Raw genomic sequence first — 21,829 nt, 5'->3', positions numbered from 1 at the left:
AAAACGGGGGTTTCCCGGGGAATACGGGAGACTTGGCAGCTATGCAACCCAACATGCAGCCTTATTTTTTGGAGGTGGGGGGAAGGAGGAAGGAGGGGGGGGAGATTGTGTGTGTGGTTGCAGCACTTGCACTTTCTGATTTCACTCATTTGCAAATGTGCCCACAAGCCCAAAGAAGTTGCCAACCGGTATACAAATTTGACTAACAACAACAAGAACCCCCGTACAAAAAGCATGAACCCAAGCCCTGGGGAAATGCTCAGTGGGCTTCTTCACAGGTGAAGTGTAGGGAAGCAGAGCAACTGGTTGAGCCAGGCACTCGGGAATGCTGAAACTGGTGCCAGCACCAAGGGATGCAGAATTTAAAATAGGTCGCCCAGGAACTTAGCCAATATTGGTCATTGTGACCCCATATACCCTTTGTCCCCTTTTGACACACATTGAGAAAATATATGACTGAAGTCAAAAGAAAAGTAGTGGTACCTCTACTTACGAATAACTCTACTTACGAATGTTTCTACTTACGAATGGAGCTCCATCCGCCATCTTGGATGCGGTTTAGATAGGATTTTTTCTACTTACGAATTTTTAGATAGGATTTTTTCTACTTACGAATTTTTTCTCCCAATGCATTCCTATGGGATTCGACTTACAATTTGTTTCTACTTACAAATGTGCGTTTGGAACGCATTAAATTTGTAAGTAGAGGTACCACTGTAATAGCTCTGACACACAACTGGGGGAATATGTAAAGGACTGCAGAAGATTAACACTGGGTGCAACAAGCATAATTTGCTTTGTTTCCACAATTTGCATGACATCCCATAACAAAAAGTTCTCTGGACGGTGTGCATAGCTATAGATATACAGAATTACGTATATCTTGTGTATATATATTCTTCAGCATCACACACACAAAAACTTGAGCATTTCATGTATTCCAAGTACTATGTCCAGCAATGTCATTCAAATTGGGTAATGAAGAAAGACTAAAAGTGTTTTGATTATAGAGGAAATCAGCATGATCTTATCATTTAGCTACACTGTAAATAGCAGTATCAGGGGAAACCTTATTTATTAATTAATGTTTAACCAGATTCAGGTCTTTTACACCAAGCAGCCAAACCCCTCTGGTGTTTTGTAAACACTCGTTAACACTGATAACATGGGACAAAGTTAATTTAAATGCAAATGCAGGTCTCGGTGCTCTGCTTATGTGAATGTAACCAGGCACGGCCGCCGGCAGCTCAGCCGTCATTGCACTTGTATATAATGCATTTAGCGTAGTACCAGCCTCATCGTTTCACGTTATTATTACAGTGATCCCTCGACTTACAAACTTAATCCATTCCGAATGCACATTTGTAGGTCAAAAAGTTTGGAAGTCGAAACGCGGTTTCCCATAGGAAAAAACATATTTGGAAAAATTTGTAAGTCGAAAAAACCGCATGTAAAAATTCATAAGTCGAGGAAACCGCATTTAAAGCCGCCAACCGTTTCCGTTCGGATGTAGAAAAATTCGTAAGTGTGTGGCCATTTGTCCCGTTCATAAGTCGAAACCTACGGATGTCGAGTAATTCGTAAGTCGAGGGACCACTGTAATTATAAATGTATATATCACTTTATCCCAAAAAAGTCTTCTATTTTGAAACGGTGGGTTCCTCCAGAGGGAAAGCCAGGGTGCTTCCTCACACATACACGGGCTAGGGGTTCATGACCAGTAGCGTAGAGAGAATCCCAATTAGATTTTGTACAAAATCTATTCCAAGAACAGATGCACACGTACCCTGCATTGTTACTGACAGCGGTTATCCCTTTTACACCAGTCTTCAACAGTGCTCCTATGAGGTTCTCAGGGATGCCACAGAGCCCAAAACCTATGCAACACAAATTATTCAACAGTGAACATCTCCATTGCAAAAATGACCCACCATCAACCATTCGTTCACCTCAAGCAGGGACCTTCTTCAGCAGCACATGGTGGACCCCGCCTTCCAACCCAGAAGAAGGGGTCTCTCCCATATTATGCTGGTCTTCAAAGCCAACACAACCCCCTCTTTTTTGTTTGCATACCCAGAAGATATGGGGAATGGGAAGGGCCAATGGAGACCACAAATTACAGCCCACTAGTAAGCCGATCCAAAACACACGGATCCTATTAAATATAAGTGTTGTGATCAAATGATGTGGTTTGTCAAGCAGCAAAAAACCCAACTAGCACCTGAAATCATGGGTAGAAACACTCAAACCCTGCAGAAAGCAGTTCAATTCTCCCTCACCTCCATGGGCAAATTTTGCCAGATGGGCAGGACCAACACAGCTTCCTTCTTAACTGAACTCTGCACTGGTCTCCCCTTTGTGAAATTACTGGCCTATATAACGCCTCTCCCTCCACAACAATAAAATAATGTACACAATGCTTACTCTACTTATCTTTCTATTGCCCTGGGCTGTTCAACTTCTAGAGCAATTCTCTTGGTGATAAAGGTACAGTTCTGAAGTCAGCAGAGACCAAACCACAGCCCTTTATAGTCTTAAGAGCTCTCAACTTTAAGTATTTTTAATGCCCTGACGTGAGAACTCTGCATCCTGAAGCCCTCACCCTGCCCTAGAAACGTTACTCGTAAAAAGTGTTTTATGCTTGTTTTCCCATCATTTTAACACCATCCCTGAAAAGCCCATAGATACACAGACCCACTGAAGACAATAAGTCTGAATAGGCGTAGGTGTTTTTGCAGCTCTAAAGCAGGCATCAGCAACCTCCGGCCCATGGGCCAGATACGACCCATGGAGGCCATTTATCCGGCCCACGGGAGGCCCGTGAACCAAGCCGCCCGCTCGGCAAGTCCCCCGCGTGCTGCGGTAAACCAGCGCAGCACAGCACAGGGACTTGCCGAGCAGCGCCAGAAATCGCCTCTACGCAGCCGCAGAAGTGATTTCTGGCGCTGCGGACATTTTGGAAATGGGCAGCCAGCACCGGAAATCACTTCCGCGCCTGTGCGGCCCATGTCCAGCCCACAGACGATAGTCCGTGGGAATCCTCCGGCCCACAGGCAGAAAAAATTGCCAACGCCTGCTCTAAAGACTAGGTTTGTCTCCTAGGCTGGTTCCTTGAAGCCAACAATGGTAGCAGCTCCTGTTCAGAGGCAGAAGCCCAACTTCCTGGTCCAATAAAAGTGGAAGCCCTTTTTCTCATCTTCTAAATCACGTGCATATTGAATGCGTGGAGGGGAAGCAGGTCCACACCCACTGTCTCCACCCCATGACCTTCACACAATTGGCAGGAGGTCTGAAAAGGGCCTCTGCTGACACACAGGTGTAGGCATGTAGCCACTCCACAAGGTCGGAACCCGGTTTAATCTGGATTCCAAGTTGTGCAGAGAACCTATGTACGCAGAGGTTCCTTCTAGACCTTCGGCAAAATACATATGGGGCAGAACCCCAAGGCACCCAAAGGTCAAGAATGGTAAGCCCAGCTCTACTCCTCGCTCCCTGCATGCAGAGGAAGTATGAACAAACCTGTAGAACAGCCTTGTCCAACCTTGAGTGCCCAGATGGTTGTTGAACTCCAATCATCCTTGGCCAATCTGGCTAGGGATGTTGAGGATTGCAGTCCAACCAATTTGTGGGGACCCAAAGTTGGAGAAGGCTTCTATAGAAGAATGCAAGGAAAAGGGAGTCAGGTTAAATCCAATCACACAGGAACATAGGAAGCTGTATGGTATTACCTGCACTGACTGGCAGAGGCTCTCCAAGGTATGAACCTTGGATTTCTGCATGCAAACCAGCTGTTCTACCACTGACCTCCAGCCTTTCCCCCATTTTACCAACTGCCTAGAAATCTTTTAGAGTGGTACCTTGGTTCCCAAATGGCCTGGCTCCCAAACAAATCGGCTCCCGAACATCGTAAACCCGGAAGTAAGTGTTCCGGTTTGCGAACGTTTTTTGGAAGCCAAATGTCCATTTCGGCTGTCGGCATTGTTTCCGGCGCCAATCAGCCAATCAGAAGCCACACCTTGGTTTGCGAATGTTTTGGTAGTCAAACGGACTTCCAGAACGGATTGAGTTTGGGAACCAAGGTACCACTGTATTATGCTTTGTCTGAAGTATTTAAAACCTAAAGCCTGTCATTTATGTTCAAGGAGTGGCAGAAATGTTTCCAGTTTATAAAACTGACCAAGTAATTCATTTGACAAAGAGCAAGTAGATTCCTAAGTACTTACCACCAACGAGGAGAGTGGCCCCATTGGGTATGTCTTTTACTGCTTCCACCGGATCATTATAAAACTGTGTGTTGTGGTGGTTGCTTGTTGAAAAATAGCAGCCACAGCTCTAGAAAGAGTAGAAGAAAGAAAGGGGAGAAAGCGTCAACGTACAACCTTAGGTGCTCATTCACCATAACAAAGTATATCCGGCCAGCAGTTTTTTAGAAAATACATGCACAGGGAATTTGTGCTGATCAAAAAGTGCAAAGAATGCATGCTAGAGGCTAATGGGCAACACTGGATTTGAAGCGTGTATGTCACTATGGTTAAAATGTCATGTGTGCTGCCATTTTATACAACCAGACGAATAAAATAAATGTGATGCTGAACTTCCCAATAATCTCTGCTTGCTTGCTTTCCTTCCTTTTTAAAAGAGCAAATTTCTAGCCACTGTGCTTGAAAGTTTTCAGGCAATGCACCCTGAAGCATCAGAAGGAAATGCAATTCCAGCCAGGCACAAGGCAGGGTTTCCATGCTCTGCATAATATGAGCTCTGAATCATTTTAGCAAATATTTAGGCGAAGGACAGTAGGGGAAAGATTTAAATTCTGTAAACTTCAATTTCCAAAACCACATTCATGGGGTCTGTCCTTGATATGTCTGGTCACATTTTTAATTAAAGAAAACAGTATCTGAACAGACTGTACTACATCTTAAGCAACTCCTAGGAAATATCTTTTCTCTAGACACGCAACTAGGGCAAGGGTGAGTATATTTCAGGTTTCAACAAACTGCTTGAGCTTCACAAGTTTGCAGAATCAGAGTTAAGAAACTTTATGCTCCAATCCCCAAAAAGACTAACTTAGCAACAATTGCCACAGATTGCATGTTGGCTTACAGCAGGGTCCCCAAACTAAGGCCTGTGGGCCGGATGCGGCCCAATTGCCTTCTAAATCCGGCCCGCTGACGGTCTGGGAATCAGCATGTTTTTACATGAGTAGAATGTGTCCTTTTATTTAAAATGCATCTCTGGGTTATTTGTGGGGCATAGGAATTCGTTCATTTCCCCCAAAAAAATATAGTCCGGCCCCCAACAAGGTCTGAGGGACAGTGGACCGGCCCCCTGCTGAAAAAGTTTGTTGACCCCTGGCTTACAGGCTATAATCCTGTAGGAAGTAAATTCCATTGAAGCCATGAAATTTCATTCTGATTCTGCAGACATGGATACATATGATCAATGTGGAAGAATGCTTAGGGTCGTATTTTATTTTATTTTTAAAATTGCATTCATATACCATCTTTCCTCCAAGTAGCTCAAGGTGTCATACATTGTTTTCTTCCTCCCATTTTATCCTCATAGAATAACAACTCTGGGGGGTAAGTTAGCGACTGGCCCAAGGTGACCCAGTGAACTTCAAGGCTGAGTGTTTTATTTTAAATAGTAAAACTATTGTGGTATATCTTATAAAAAACAGTATATAAATAAATTTTAATAAACAAGGATCTGTCTAGTCATGCAAACATAAACTGCATTGTAAAATGGCATGCAATCGAGTTATGTGCCTGAAATTCCAAGTTTTCCCTTTATACTTTAAACTATTTAAAACTTACTTACATTTTTTTTAATGTTTTGCCATCTGAGCAAACAACACAAAGTCTTAAGTTATCAAAGATTCTAAGGCTGCAATCATAACCCTACTTACCTGGAGGTAAGCCCCATTTAATTCAACAGGACTTACTTCTGAGTAGGACAACACAGTAAAATGTTGGTTCTATTCCCTTTCTATTGGAATTTCAACTATGTGTCAAGTCACCTTGTGGGTGTTTCTAAATGGCAAAGGCAGGTAAACCTCTTAATAAACCAGATTCCTGGCAGTGCAAGTATATTTAGTCAGCAGCAAGTTCTACTGAATTCTATGAAACATACAGTACTCCCTAATAAATGATCTGTATTTGGCTGTATTCTGATACAGCAAGGTGGGGAACTTCCAATCCACGGGCCAGTGGCCCAACAGGGGTTCCATTTTGGGCTCTGAGGCCATTTTTCTAAAACCATGGTCACTTGTCAAGTGACTTGTCAAGTGACATCAACTGATTGGCAGGACTTGGCTTGGCTCTACATGTTACTTCCCTGCCAGTAGTGGTTGGCCTAGAGGGTTCAATCCTGTTTTGTAGCGTATACTATACGGTATACCCACTTACCTAGGAGTAAGTTTGGTCAACAACAACACATCCTCCATGTAATCCTATGACATCTACACTACTCTTTACCTATTTACAAAATTCTGAGATGTCTCCCGGCCTGACCAAATATGTAAAAATATTCCATATTTGTAACCAGATTATTAAGCAGATATAGAACAGGAAACAGGAGGGGGGGAGGAACTCATTTTCCTTACTGTTAAAGCCCAGAAATAATGAGCAATGGAGCACTCAGGATTTCTTAACCAGAAGCTTCTGGCTGCCTTCTGCACAAGATACTTTAAGAAGAACCAGCCAACTATTCTCCCAGGCATGGAAAGTCACATGCTATGCTTCATCAACACTGGCACAACAACAGAAACCCCAAGCAACCAGTTCATCCCCTTTCTCCAACAAGGACACATCTCGCAGCCAGTCAAAGTGTGCCGACTAGGTCAAAGTCATTTATCCTTTGACACAGAGCTACAGCTAGTCTCCAATTTATACTGCAGCGCAGCAGTCCAAATTTCTGCATATGGAAACTTTGTGAGACAATATTATTATACAGATTGAGAAAAGTTGTGTCTGGCATGTTAAAAACACTGGGTGACACTGAATTGTGGCATCCAATGAAGGACTTCTGCTTAACCTTCCTCTGGGGAATCCCCCAAGAGCAGAATGAGGAGGGAGGGAGGGGGATTCCGTGGCATCTACTGGTGTGATATTAAATCTGGCCTACAAGGTTTCCATTGCCTTGTCAGGAAATCTAGAACAGGCCAGAACACCTGAAGCAATGTCCCAGTAAACAAGAGATTGCTAGGTAGCAGCACAGGATTACATGCTCACTTGCAGAACAGGGATGGCCAACCTCCAGCGCAGACAGCTGAAAGTTGTGGCACTCCTAGACAAGAGCATTAGAGCCCAGGGGGTCTAAGTCTATGGCACAACAGAGCGTAGCCTATGCTATTGCTTCCCTCCCCAGTGACACACCCCATCTTCCTTCTCAAAGTAGGAGACTAGAAGCAGAGCCATGGAACTTGCTCCCATAAGAGGCAATGGCAGCTACCAACTTGGATGGCTTTAGAAGAGGATTAGACCGGGGGCGGACGTTGGTAATATGGTGCCTTGAGCAAGAACAAAATTTGCCGCCACCCCCAAAAAAGCATTGTTTATTTTTCACAATAATTTCTTTAGTACAGTTGCTTCCTTATGGATCTTCTCAGTAGGTACCCCTATAAATATAGGGTAGTTGTTGTTTTGCGCCCCCTCAGCTTGGCACCCTGGGCAGGGGAACTACCTACATCCCACTAATTCCGGCACTGGTTAGACAAGTCAAGGCTATCCTTTGTTCTGCCTCTGCTGCGAGAGGAATCAGGCCTCTGAATACCACTTGTTGCACTCATGTCCCACAGGCATCTGGTCACCTGCTGTGAGAAGAGGATGCTGGACTGAATGGGCCACTGGCCTGATCCAGCAGGCTTGTCTTATGTTCTTATTCAAAAGGTAGCATCTGTTTTGCATGCAAAAAGTACCAGATTCAGTCTCTAGGTAGGGCTGGCACACTCCAGACCAGAAACACGGCCGGCCAGCCTAGACCAGCCTTTACCAACCAGGCCCCCTCTCCAGATTCCCTGGGGGGGAGGTTAAATGAGGAGAAGATCTGCAAGAAGATCAAACCTATCCATTCTGAAGGAAATCAGCCCTGAGTGCTCACTGGAAGGACAGATCCTGAAGCTGAGGCTCCAATATTTTGGCCACCTCGTAAGAAGAGAAGACTTCCTGTAAAAGACCCTGATGTTGGGAAAGATTGAGGGCATGACAGAGGGGATGACAGAGGATGAGATGGTTGGACAGTGTTCTTCAAGCTACGAACATGTGTTTGACCAAACTGCGGGAGGCAGTGGGAGACAGGAGTGCCTGGCGTGCTATGGTCCATGGGGTCACGAAGAGTCGGACACGACTAAACGACTAAACAACAACAACAAATGAGGAGAGAGTACCATATACACCACCTTGAGCACCTTGGAGAAAAGGAAAGATATAAACGCAACAAATAAACGAATGTTTAGGACTTGGATTCCCATCAAGCCTGGGGAGGAAACATTCTAAAAAATATAGTTTAGATTTTTCACTGCTTTCTTTAAAACTTTTTAAATTCCGTCTGGGGGGACTTTTCTTGAAGGGTGTGGAGGGAGGGGAGAAATAATCACAATGTGCAATCGCAGTCACGGGCATAGCTAAGGTAATCAAGTAAAAAATAATAATACTTAACTAAAAGTAAAAATTGTAGAAAGGTTTTGGCAGGTGTCTTTTTCATGAGCACTTGGGGTCAAAAGAAAGTATTTTAAAACAACTGTTGTTGAGACATTTCCTTCCCATTCGGCTAGGCAGTCAGACAAGAGGATGATGACAGGTGGGTGTCCTGCTGCCGCCGCCCCCCAACATAAATCCTGGCTGCGCCCCTGGCCCCACCTTACTATACCAGTTCTATTTGGAACTTACCTGTTTCTGTGTTTCCACATCTTCCAAGAGGCGTAAGGGAACGAATGAATGGTGCAAGATCTCTGGCTAGGCCTGTTTTACCGCCAGCCAGCCTGCTCCTATCCTAAGTCACTTAACCAGCCCGGCCCCTGGGGATGGGGACAGAAAGGGACAGGGAGCGGGCCTGCAAGCCAAGCTCGCTCCCTTCCTTCTTCCTCAAGGTCAGTAAACAAACAGGCGCCTCTGTTCCGCTGAAGGACGCGCGCTCAGCAGGTAGGGATGCCCTCCGGCCTGGTCAGGAGAGGCGCAAGGAGAGAGGCGCGCCGCTCCTCCTGCCGCGCGTCGCGGGGGATCTTTCCGCCTCTGCAAGGAAACCTTCGCGCGCAACGAGCCTTGAAGGGAAAGGCGAGCAGGAGGCTCATCCACGGTTCAGAGACGGCCAGGGGCCAAAGGGAAGGTAGCCAAGAGGCCGGCGAGCGGATTAGAGAGCAAAAGGGCATGGGAATGTCAGTGGGACGCGTTGCTGTTTGGGGGGAAGGGGGCGAAAGGTTGCCCAGTGGCCAGGAGAAAAAAGAAAAGATAAGTGGGGCAGGTGGCGGAAAGAAGCAGCCTGGCCTGCTCTTGCGCCTTGGTATGGGATGATTTTTGCATCACATGGAGCGAAACCTGATCTCTTGCTAAGGCTCAAGCTGCGCCGGCGAGCCGGTCTAAGTTGCAGAGGCTGCAAGATCCAGGCTGCAAGGCTTCCTTGCGAGTAAGCGCGCACCAGAGGACAAAGCCGCCGCACAAGGGTCCTCTGCAACCATCGCCGCGCGCTTGCTTACCTTGGCCGGGGCTCGGCGAAGAAGCTGCGCCGTGCCAGAGCCGGGGAGGCAGCGAGCAAAGCTGGCCAGGAGGCTCTGAGCCGCCATCTTCGAGCGCTTCGCGGCGTGCAAGGCGTGCAGGAAGGAGCCGGGGCGAGCAGCGGCCTTGGAGAAGGAGAAGAGGAGGAGGAGGCGACCGATGCCCAACCCCCTCGGCGCGAGGCTGCCGGAAAAAAAGAGAGAACAGGGCGCGCCTGTCAAATGGGATGCGAAGCCGGGGGAGGGTTAGGGGGCTCGGCGTCTGACGTCGTCTTTAACCCCTTGCAAGACAGACCAAGCAGGAGGAAGCGGGTGACGGCTGGAGAAATGCACCGGCTGTTTGGAGGAGGCGCAGAGGCGCCTCTTGGCCTGGGAGTTGGAGATGCAACAGTGAGGGCGCGCTCTGTGTTCCGTGGCGTCCTTACAGATTAGCAGACTGTGTCCTTTTAAACGTGTTTCTAGGATGTAGGGGGGGGTGTTTAGTTTGGTTTGGTTTGGCTCTTGTTTTCGTTATGTACTTTATGGTTTTATTCTGAGATCTTCGGACGAAGGATGATATACAAATTTAATAAATACAATTGTACTACGGTAATTATGCCACAGACCGAGCCGAATGTTTTGGTTGCTTAGGTTGATTTGACTTATCTGCCGCTTTTCCACAAGGAGCTGCTCCCAAAGCGGCTTTTGGAACAAAATACTACAGAGCAAAAACGAATGGAGCTTTCACTCAATAAAGCAGGCTAAGGACTAGGGATGCAAAAGGTTAGACATAGTTTACTTGCGAGGGAGTAAGTCATATTGGGCTCAATAAGACTTCCGAGTACACACTGCAATGACTGGGGTGTAAGGTCGCGCTGATTTCTGGGTAAATTGGTTGTAAAGTGATTCAAATACAAAATTAAGGAGTGGATTTTAATGGATCCTTGTGGGTTTTTCTTCTTGTTGTTGTTTTGGGTTGCCTGCTTGTGAACTGGCCCCTGTGGCTGCTCCCTGTAGCAGCTGTTTTATTTCCGCAGAAATAAGCAGGTTTTCATTTTACCTGCATGCTATGAAAAAATTTACTCCTGATTTCTGCATATCAAACCTCAGCTAAAAGCAGTGTGGTTTTTGGCTTTTCCTGTACAGTTGGCAACGCTGTTCGGCTTTGTCATACAAACACAACAAAATCTGCTCTCAGAAATCATAACTTCTATTTGTTCCTGCAGATTGCATTAAAACAACAAAGAAATCTGCATTAAAACAACAAAGAAATCAGACCTTTGCATATTCTGCCCTGGAATATGCTTCCTAGGGAGGTTGTGAAATAAGAACCTGCCTCCTTTTGCACCATGCATTGAAAGCACTATGGTACCACTTTAAGAGTCTCTGCTCCCCAGAATTCTAGGAACTGTAGTTTGTTCAGGATGCTGAAGGTTATAGGGAGACCCTTATTCCCCTCACATAGCTACAATTCTCAGAGTATTGTAACAATCCCTGCCCCTTAGGGTCTATTCTCCCTTTGGGGGTAGGTGTTTCACCCCTTGCTCATTAAAGGAACCTAGTCCTAGTCTTTCCTCTGAGAATCTCCAAAATCTTGAAGTCTTGGCCTGCCAGAAGTTGTATGTGCAAAAGACCTCTTTTGTGCAGTTTTACACTGGATTTCTCTGTGTTTAATGACCCTGCTATGTCCAAATAAATGTGCTCCATCACTGTGAAGCACCCCTACAGCTGGGGAGCACATGTTTTATCACAGAGTCCGATCAGCTTTGCAGCACAATACCCTTCTGTCACTCAGGCTACTGTCTGCAGAACAGAGCAGGGCCCAAAGATAAAGGATGTGTCCATCGCCGGCTTAGAGCATTCAGCTTCTAAGTCAGCAACAGACATATGACAGCCTGAAGTTAGCATTTGAACCCTGCAGTCATGTGCCATGGTGTCATTTTTCAGGAAAAGCAGGAGTCAGATGAGTATTAGGGTTCGGGTTTCAGAGTTTAAATATGCCAGTGCAACGAAGCAATTGAATTAATGCACATTATGCATAGTCATTGCATGGCTCCTTCTAATGGTACTTTTTATGGCTAAACAACAATACGCACAATTGAAACATGAGAGCAAGCATCCACATTGGCTGATAAAACTGTTTCCCAAACATCAGGCATGCCATAGTTGCGGCACCTTTCAGTTTTATTAGTCAGATCAGTGCAGTTTAGCGGCTAAGAGTTATGAATCAGGAAGCCCCTGGTTTGAATTCAGCCTCTGGCATTCATTTCCTTAGCAAGCCCCTCTTTTTCAGCTTCAGCATGGCTATTGGGAGGCAGGGGCGAAGGAAGGGCGGTGCAGTGGGGGTGGGCCGCCCCGGGTGTCACTACTGAGGGGGGTGACAAAATGCCGGGTGGCACTCACCACAGGGCCTGCAGCGCGCCTGACCCACGCGTCTCTCCTGGGAGTGACGCGGTGGCTTGGGCATGCGCAGGCTCCCTTCTGCCCAAACAGTTCACCCGCTGCCTCCCCCCCCAGCTGTAGGGTGGCTGAGTGGGAGGAGGCAGGCAGACTCCTTGGAGGCCCCGCAGAGCGTCCTGCCCCGGCTGGTCCCGCCCCATGGCACAGGACACACGGGCTGCCCCGGGTGCCTAATCAGCTTGCTCCGCCACTGATTAGAGGTGGGCAGTATGGATATTGTAACTCTGAAACACGGGGCAAATGAATATACCTAAGCTGGGGGTGGCTCACTTGGTTAAGAGCGTGGTGCTGGTAACATCAAGGTTGCAGGTTTGATGCCCACAAGAGATAGCTGTATATTCCTGCACCGCAGGGGGTTGGACTAGATGATCCTCAAGGTCCCTTCCAGTCCTATGATTCTAGGATTACAACTAGCTAATGTAACATAAGAACCTTGAGCATGTTACACAGTGGACCTTGTTATGAATTAAAAATCTTCCTTATAGTTGACTGCATAGTTACCCACTCACAGATCTGTTTCTGTGCTGGTCTGACCATCTTTGTAGACTGATATTGTTTATAAATTTGATCCTATATTCTAACATTTTTGAACTTCTTCCTAGTTTATTATCTGTGTAAATACCCTATCTACCCACCTATGTTCTTAATGTTTGCTGGCAGTGGAGATTAAGTGATGCAATACATTGGAAGAAAAGTAGGAATCAAAGATATGGAGAATGAATACACAATGATATAAAAGGAATTGGGATATATATGATGAACAAATTAATCTATTTTTCTAGTTCTCTTTTTCTACATACAACTGCAAATTAAATTTCCGGTAGATGTAGATATCATACTTTCCTTTTAAAAATTAAGTGAATACTGTACTGAACACACATACTCCCATCCTTGCCATTCCTGAATGTACAGTATGTTTGATGTGGATTTTCCACTACCATTTTGAGTTTTATTGTAACACTGGTCAGCAAAAACAAACCAAAAATCATACATTTTGCAGGGAACAGTAGCTGGAGTTTGCAATGCCTTATGCTGAACAGGGATAATTTGCCAGAGTTAATGTGATGGAAGGAACGAAGTTAACCTGTTATACATTAATCATTACAGACACTAGTCTTAATTTTCTTAAACCTTAATCAAAACCATTAGAACGCTAACTTGGTCAGAGCAGTGTTGGAAACGATCCAAGGAAAACATGGTGTTAGAGGAATGAATAGTCGTGAGAACTTTCCTGAATTCATCTCCTCGGATGGAGTACACATTTTATTTTTATCCCTACTTTTCTTTTCCTGCCATGTTGCAAGGATGAATTGCAGTGTGTGTTCAATTCATTTTATTTGAACCACCGCCACCATCCAGTTTGGTTGCCTAGGCAAAGAAATCATTAGTTACATAAGGTCACCCATGGAGAATCACGGCTCAAAAGAGTAGAGTAGGAGGAATAAATTGATTTTGTTTGTTTTTTAATAAGAAGCTAGCTGATCTGCACTTCTTGAACCGAAACACAGCTATCCTTTGAAACTCTTATTTATCCCAGTTTTGTGACGCAGCCTTCGAACCAAAGAATATGCACAAAAGTCCATAGAATGCTCCTTTAAGGACAGCCAGGATATTAATATAACTACAGTGGTACCTTGGTTTACGAACTTAATCCGTTCCAAAAGTCCGTTCTTAAACCAAAGCGTTCTTAAACCAAGGCGTGGTTTCCCAAAGCAGCGGGGGACTCAATTTACAAATGGAGCAGACTCAACAAGAAGCGGAACATGTTCTGCTTCCAAGGCAAAGCTCACAAACCAAAACATCTACTTCCAGGTTTCCAGAGTTCTTAATCCAAGTTGTTCATAAACTGCCGTATTTTTCCATCTATAAGATGCCCCCATGTATAAGACACCCCCTATTTTGGGGGACTCCGATTTAAGAAAATGGGGAGAGACATGGGCGTAGGCAGGGGGGAAGTTGCCCCCCCCTAGAAGCAGGGCCGCTGGCCAGCCTGCCCCGCCACCCGGGCTGGGTGGCGCCAGGGCACCTGGCTACCAGAGCCGCTGTGGGGAGGAGGACACGGGAGGCGATCCTCCTCTGAGGCTGCCGCTGCTGCGCATGTCTTCCTGGGGCCGTGTGATGCAGCACGGCTTCTGATTGGCTGCAGGAAGATCCTGCAGCCAATCAGAAGCTGCGGGCACCTCTGGGAGCCGCCCCTTCCTTCCCGCTGAGGTGGCCGAGCGGGAGGAAGCGGGCGAGAGTGGGAAGGAAGCGGCAGCAGCATGGAGACTGCCTCCGCCGCCCAGACCAGCAGCATGGGCTCTGCGCCCCACCGAGACAGAGGACGCCAGCACTGCCAAAGATGAGGCGGCGGCAGCGGCGTGAGTGGGCTTTGGGGAGGGGGGTGCTTTTGGGAGGGGGTGGGTCCGCCCCCCTCTGCACCAGCTGAAATCGAGAGCAGCTGTCTACTGTTTCCATGGCCCTTAACTTGGTGGTCTGCTGTGACCTGGGGGTGGGGGCTTGGAGAGGAGTTAGACACCCATCCTGCAGCTGTGCAGTCCTCCCACGGCAACCACTGAGGAGGAACACATGCATGGGCTTGAGCCCGCCCACGTTCCCACTTTGTGGCCCCGCCCCTTGCCCCCCTAGGTTTGATCCTGGGTACGCCCCTGGGGAGAGATGTATCGATGTATAAGATGCCCCCTAATTTTTGACATTATTTTGGGGGGGGGACCTAGTCTTATACACAGGAAAATACAGTAAGCTGTTCTTAAACCAAGGTACCACTGCACTCTGCTTCTTGCAGTGCTAGTCACAGATGATCTGTGACAACAGCCATATCTGATAACCCCTGGTTTCTTTACTATTAACAGGGGAAATCGCTACATGAAGAATACATAACAAGATGATGAGATTGAAGCTACTAAGACAGTAGCACTGTTATAACCAGAATCCTCTTAACAGCTGACAACCAGCATGTCAATTCATGTCTGACAAAACGAACAGGATTTTCTTGACTGTAATACAATATTCAAAGGATTATTCTACTCTGTTCCATGTAACACACTGTTACGCGTTACACTCTTCTGTATAAGCTGCGTGATGATATTGTCCTTAAGGATTCTCAGGAAAAGGCAGGAAAGTGCTTCAGGCAGAAAAATGCCTTGATCCAACCCTGCCTTGCTCAATACAGGCATATCTGTGCAACAAACTCTAGATTTGCTGAACACATTGCAGTAGTATAACTGCAGTCGCAAAACCTTTCGCCAGTTCTAAAGCCTTCAACAGTTGTGTTCCCAGCCTTGTTCTCCTGGCATCAATCAAGAGCTCGACTGGCAAAGGAGCTGCTATATGTGAATGATTAGGCTGGTTGGATCGAGGTACATCTAAACACAGACCTCAACTAGAGACAGGCAGGAGGGTCTGGGGCTGACTTGTAGGTGCCCCTGGAGAAAGCAGATGATCAAGACTCTTTTCAGTCTGTTTCATTATCAGCTTACTACACTTTTTAGTGATAGCTGATCCATGGCCATCTGATGTACCTTTGGGGACTATTAATTTGGTATGTGTTTATTATTGGTTGGTTAACATGCAGGCCTGTCATTTCTTTCACTGGACTGTAATTGAATGTAATGGTTTTCATTCCATATTATTGTTAGCTGTTATCATTGAAGCAGTTCATTATCCTGGAAGAACTGTACTGTCTGCTGCTGTGCTTGGAGCACCCTGTTGCGACATTTGGAGCACCCATCATCTCGCGTTTGTAGGATGTTGACTGTGGAAAGGCATTCTGCCTCCATTTCAGTCATCTTTGACAGTGACTTACCACTCCTACCATTCCTGTTCATGGAACATATATTTGATTCTTATTCGTTTGTGACTCCATGCACATATTATATGTCTTCTGTTTACGAATTTTGAAACAGCATAGTGTTATAAAAATATTGTCACTATATTATCAATATGTTGATGACACACGGCTCTGTTTTCCCATTCCATCTGAACTGGGTGTGCTTTTCGGCCTGCGACGGTGTTGGACCTGGAAGCTATGGTGGACTGTATGGGGGCCAGTAAAGTGAAGTTGAATCCCAATTAGACAGAGTTGTTGTAGTGGGGGATTCTTATGTCTTAGTATTAGGTCTGAGTATTCATTTACCAAGTGGTAACTTATCAGAGTAGACAAACATCAGTGGGAGAAACTGTGGACACACGTGTGCCAGGGAGAAATTTATTCACCCATCCGTACCCAAGGACATAGAGACATTCTCCTTGCCACAAGTGGGTATGCAGTAATGTATATGCGACTGAATGTAAACAAGGCTGGTTACTGGGCATTTTTACATTTGGTTTGTTCCAGTAGCCACTGAATTCCATCTACCAGTCCATCCAAGGTGGAAATTTCGGTGTCCTGAACCTGTGAAATGCAGGAAAGAAGCAAATGTTAGCATCCTTCACAAAACAAAAGTGCTTGAGGCTTCGGCTTGATCGGCAAAGAGATGACGGCCTGCTTTCTGCAAGCATTGCCTCTATGAGCGAATTTCCTGTGGGGTGAACGGGTTCACACTGCTGATCCATCAAGTGTTGGAAGCCCGCTTTCTCTTGGCAATGGTGGTGCAGCTTACGGCTCCCAATTGTGTGCTGGTAGCTGCACCTCTACCTGTTCCTGATGGCGTCAGGTGTGGGCAGGTGAGCCCGGTGTAGGGAAAATGGCCTTGTGGGCCAAATCTGGCCTGTGGGCTGCTACAGACATAATCTCAATGAATTGGACCAACCGTTAAAAAAAGAAAAAGGATCAAAGGTATAGGCCAGTTCTGCAACCTATAGTGAAATTCTACACATGTATACTCAGAAGGCAGTCCCATTGGTTTAACAAGCATTACTCCCATATAACTGAGAATAGGATGGCAGCCTCAATTACATGATGTGAAATGGTGCTTCTAGAGCTTGTTGTCAATCAGTTTCATGATCCCAGATACTTAAACAAATGAAAGGGGGGGAATGCTACCATCCATGGCTGCGGGCCAAGCAGGTTCAGCTGCAGCTGATGCGCCATGTAAACACAAGGAATCCTCTCAATCGCAGCACAGGAAACGCAGGACAGGACAAGCAGAGGCCTATCTGTAGGGCCAAGGGCTGGGTCAAGCATTGCCACCAGCCAGTCAAATTCAAGTTGACGGTGGTGTCCTGCAAAAAGAGAGTGAGGGAGATAAAGGATTTGCCACCCTCTGCCAGCTGTACGCTAAAAGCTATGTTGGCATCACTCAGAAGCCCTTACATTTATTTACAGTATTTTAATTTTTAAAGGTATTTGTTGGTACAAAGCACATGTACACAGCAAACAATAGAAAATACAACATATCCCCCATTCTTAGACCCTACTGGGTTGTATAGCCACATAATTATTCCTTTTTGACCCATATGGCGCAAAGGTCCTTACTTTCACGAGTGTCAGCATATGCAACATAGATGAACCCATCAATTAGTCTGCACACGGTTTTTAAATGTTTGTTCAGACTGTAATGCATTTTCCTATCAACCCTGGGCTCCGCAGAGAACACCTTGGTATCCTCTTCCTTTGCTCCGAGACTTTCCTCACTGGAAAGAGAGGAGAGAAACCAGTTGTTGTTTTTTCAGACAGTGCAGTAAGGAAGGGAGAAACAATGCAGAACTGAATATGTTGAGGACTAGTGCCTTAACAAAGAACAGTGTGGTCTTTTGTACACATCTAGGCCAGGCAGTTCAAGCAAACGAACAATTCACATGTCTACTCTGACTCCTAGTAATCTAAGTCCCCCAATTCTTGAGTGAACTGAGCAAATGAGGCCATGTCCCAGACTGTGGCCAAAGGTTTCATTGAAAGAAACATGCACAGAATGAGCACTTCTTGAAATGGGCTTGCTCTCCTCTTCAGACAATCCTATTACTATTAGAAAATTCCCATATGCATCAGCATTATGATGGAGATCTAGAATTTTCTTATTTTGGGACAATACTATCACTGTTGAAATACTGTTACTTGAAGGGGTGGGGAAGCAAGCAAGCAAATAGCAACACCTCAGATAACACTTACATGGTTTCTGTACATAGTGTAATATTGAATTTCTGGCCATTCAAATGATATGTGACTCCTGATTCTATCCCTGTTTGAGACAAAGAAAGAAGAAAAGAAAGGTGAAGAATTTAAGACCTGCTTAAAACTGCTAAGTTCTTAAAAAGGTAAAGGACCCCTGACAGTTAAGTCCAGTTGCGAATGACTCTGGGGTTGCAGCGCTCATCTCGCTTTACTGGCCAAGGGAGCCGACATTTGTCCGCAGACAGTTTTTCTGGGTCATGTGGCCAGCATGACTAAGCCGCATCTGGCAAAACCAGAGCAGTGCACGGAAACACCATTTACCTTCCCGCCGGAGCGGTACTTATTTATCTACTTGCACTTTGATATGCTTTCGAACTGCTAGGTTGGCAGGAGCAGGGACCGAGCAACGGGAGCTCACCCCGCCATGGGGATTCGAACCGCCGACCTTCTGATCATCAAGCCCTAGGCTCTGTGGTTTAACCCCCAGCGCCACCCCGTCCCACATCCTGCCATGGTATCTTACTTCAATACTGGTGACAGAACAGCTTCTTTCACTGTACCCCAAAGGGTGGCTTGGGATCAACAGGATCAGGCTGCATCACATCCACATACCCACACCCACCCCTCCAATCAATACCTGCCTACTAGCACTTGCCACCTAAGGCCATGGCCTCTTCCTGTCTAATGGTAGGGCTGGCCCCACTTTGCCTCCAGTTAAAACTACGTCCTGTAGCAGGGTTAGAAAACATCTCACTCAGAATAAGGAGGCTTCAAATGTTCACCATTGCCCTTTCTGTTTGCTCGCTTAAGATAAAGAAATCATGTTACCATGCAATTGTCCAGAAGGAAAACCAGCCAGCGGCCAAATCTCTGGACACGCCGCCATTCTGTACAGCAAATAGTCGTCCAGCTCTTCCAACACCGGCCCAAACATTGCAAAGCGAGGCTCTGTCTGTGTGATCAGCGACTGTAACATGGAAGTGACAGATCCGGAAATGGGCTGGCTGGGTTTTGGACATCTTTTACGCCAGGAGCAACACTTTTTGTACCTGTGTGTATATAAAATGTGTGTGTGTGTGTGTGTACACAGAAAAACACACATACATACACACACACCCCATAATAATGAAAACTGATTATAAAACCTTAAAAGGGGTAAGACAAGTTTCTCAGCATGAGCTGAAACAGCAGCAGCAGCAACAACGACAACAAGAAAAACAACAACAACAAATGCTCAACACTGTTAACATAGCTGAAGCTAACCAGGTGGGACAATTCTACGAGCCCAAAGGAAGCTGCTCAGAGCTTTCCAAGGAAGAGTGTGGTGCACATTTATTAGATTTGAAAGTACTCAGAATTACTGTGACACTTACTATTAACAACTTCATGGTGAGTACCAGCACCTATTTTTCTAATAATAATTAAAAGCACTGGCTAAAACCAACACTTTGAATATACGAAACAAAATAAAAAAATTCCTTCCAGCAGCACCTTAAAGACCAACTAAGCTAATAGCAAACTCAGTTCTCTGAGTGTGGCTCCTTATGCCATCAAAACATCGCCATCTATGGTCAAGAGGGAAGCAACAAAGAACCTTTAAGCAAAAGCTGTGTTGTAAACAATGGAAGTAATATTATGGCATAAACTGTTGAAGGCAATCTGCTAACACACAAAGTAAATCTGGGGTGGCATAAAATTTAATGATATATTAGTGGAAAGTGTATTATTGATGCCAAATGTTATATAATCGTTACAAAAAGAGGAGTAATTGTAGAACCAGGTTTTAGTATTACAGTACTGAATGTTTATAGTTGTTCATCAGTTTATGCTATTTTAAATCCTGTTATGTTTTTGGTTAAAAAGAAGATTAGGAGACATACAGCAGCAATTTTTGTATGTCTATAAAGATGTACATTACCTATATGGAATTTTAGAGGATACTTACGCAGCCATGTAGTCACATGAGGCACTATCAGAAAAGGATTTATTAAATATGTTTGCATCAGGGACTGACTCCCAATCAATAGAATGACAGGAAGGAAGATTGCGAATGAGAAAATAACGCCATAGTAAGGGATCCTGGATTGTTAGACTCCAGTAGCGATTGGTGTTTCCCAAATTACTCAGATCTTTGGGTGTGAGGAAGGACATAATGTATAATTTCACATCTATCTGAAAAAAAGTTTAAATAGTTATGAATGAATCATTTAAGAAGCATAAAAACATAACAGCAGCCCCTATCAAAATTCCCCCTTCACATATATAACAATGACCTTTGGAGTCCCTTACAAATTTACCATTCTATGCTTCTAAGAAATGCTCCAGCAATGGCCTGGAGCCTTGTCCCAAACAGCCTAACAGAGTCACATATATATATTTTTGTTTTCATGCGATCAATTTGTGCATCTTGTTGACTTTTTGCAGGTGGTATTCTTAAAAATGAATAAACTTAGTGTTGTGAGTTTGTGGGTGCCAGACCTCTTTAATCCCTGGATCCAACAAGTGCTAGAATTTAAACAAGGATTGTGGTGTTAAAACTAGGTGCCAGACTTCTAATCCCTGAATCCTTGAATAAGTTTCAACTGTGCCTTCTTGCCAAAAGGAAACACAGACCCTGGTAAGTGCCTGAAACCCCTGAAATGGGGGTGGCGCACAGCAATATATTAAAATAAAATTGTAAAATAAAATAGAGTGCCTAGCGTCAAAGGGGCGGGGCCGTGAAGGGACCAATGGGAAGCCGAGCGAAGTGGAAATTCCAACGGAGAACTTTTTGTCAACACTGCTGGAAGAAGCCGCGGCCGTTCTCCTCGATGGGATGCGCCAGGCGGGCTGGGGGGCGCCGCGCTTACCGGCAGGGCCTCCAAGGCGCTGGGCGTCGTCATTGTCTGCTTCTCCTCCTCCGCCTCTTCCCCAGCGCGATCGTCGCTCTCCGGGAGCATCCCCGGCTGCTGCTGCTGCTCCCACTTACCGCGCAGGACGCGGAGGCTGCTTCGCAGGAGCGTCTGCGAGTCCAAGCGCTGCCAGTCTCCGCCGCCCTGCGCCATCGCTTTGGGACGCACCGGCAACCCTCCCCCTCTCTTACTTAGAGGCTTCTTACTTAGCTGCGATTCAGCATCCCCGGCACTGCAGCAGCTGGAATCCTGCGCCCCTTGGCGTCGGAGCCCGGATCCCACCAGGAGGTGGGTCCCAGACTCTCAGTAGGAGGAAAGCGGCGTTCGCGCAAAGACGAAGCGCGCTGTGGCTCTTTGCGGCCGCTACTTGCGCGCAAGTAAGAAGGGGAAGTCTGAAGAAGCTGCGCCCCCCACCGGGATTCCGCCTCCAGTTTGTTCCGGAGGCGTGGGAGGCATTCCGGCCGCCTCCCCCGCAGTCCCGCTGGCAACTGCGCGCTGCTGCTCCGGATTCTAGTCCTGTGTTAGAGCGCGAGCATCGCAAAAGCCAAACCCCAGCGATTAAGCATTCTTCTGGAAGTTCCAGAAGTCGTGGTGCAATAAAAATATGGTCCCCACATCCCGCTCCAAAATACAGTACACATAAAACCTTTTAGAAATTTTATTATATTTCTATTTTTTACGGTTATTGTCATATCAACTATATTCCTTTGCTTTTCTGTTAGGATCATATAATGTATA

General features: G+C 45.9%; 2 protein-coding genes across 2 annotated transcripts in view; both read right to left on the bottom strand.

Moving 5' to 3' along the window:
• The window catches only part of OXCT1 (3-oxoacid CoA-transferase 1), a 61,936-nt gene extending 52,051 nt beyond the window's left edge, over positions 1–9,885 (bottom strand). Inside the window, exons 1-3 of the mRNA XM_035100569.2 lie at positions 9,692–9,885; positions 4,224–4,332; positions 1,787–1,877 (exon numbers count right to left, since the gene is read on the bottom strand). Of these exons, the coding sequence (XP_034956460.1) occupies positions 1,787–1,877; positions 4,224–4,332; positions 9,692–9,778 (287 nt within the window). The 5' untranslated portion in view covers positions 9,779–9,885. The remainder of the gene's footprint in view (positions 1–1,786; positions 1,878–4,223; positions 4,333–9,691) is intronic.
• Positions 9,886–15,236: 5,351 nt separating this feature from the next.
• On the bottom strand, positions 15,237–21,612 carry LOC118077177 (F-box only protein 4-like). The gene is made up of 7 exons (XM_035100643.2): positions 21,050–21,612; positions 20,146–20,372; positions 19,029–19,249; positions 18,198–18,267; positions 17,565–17,722; positions 17,133–17,311; positions 15,237–16,541 (listed from the first exon to the last, which is right to left on the bottom strand). Exons 1-7 carry the CDS (start codon positions 21,242–21,244, stop codon positions 16,452–16,454), a joined length of 1,140 nt encoding a protein of 379 aa, XP_034956534.1. The 5' UTR covers positions 21,245–21,612; the 3' UTR covers positions 15,237–16,451.
• Positions 21,613–21,829: the final 217 nt, after the last annotated feature.

Source organism: Zootoca vivipara, chromosome 11, assembly GCF_963506605.1.
Source record: "Zootoca vivipara chromosome 11, rZooViv1.1, whole genome shotgun sequence".
NCBI lineage: Eukaryota > Metazoa > Chordata > Lepidosauria > Squamata > Lacertidae > Zootoca > Zootoca vivipara.
Note: the sequence above shows the minus strand (reverse complement) of the source record. Positions and strands in the feature narration are given on the sequence as shown.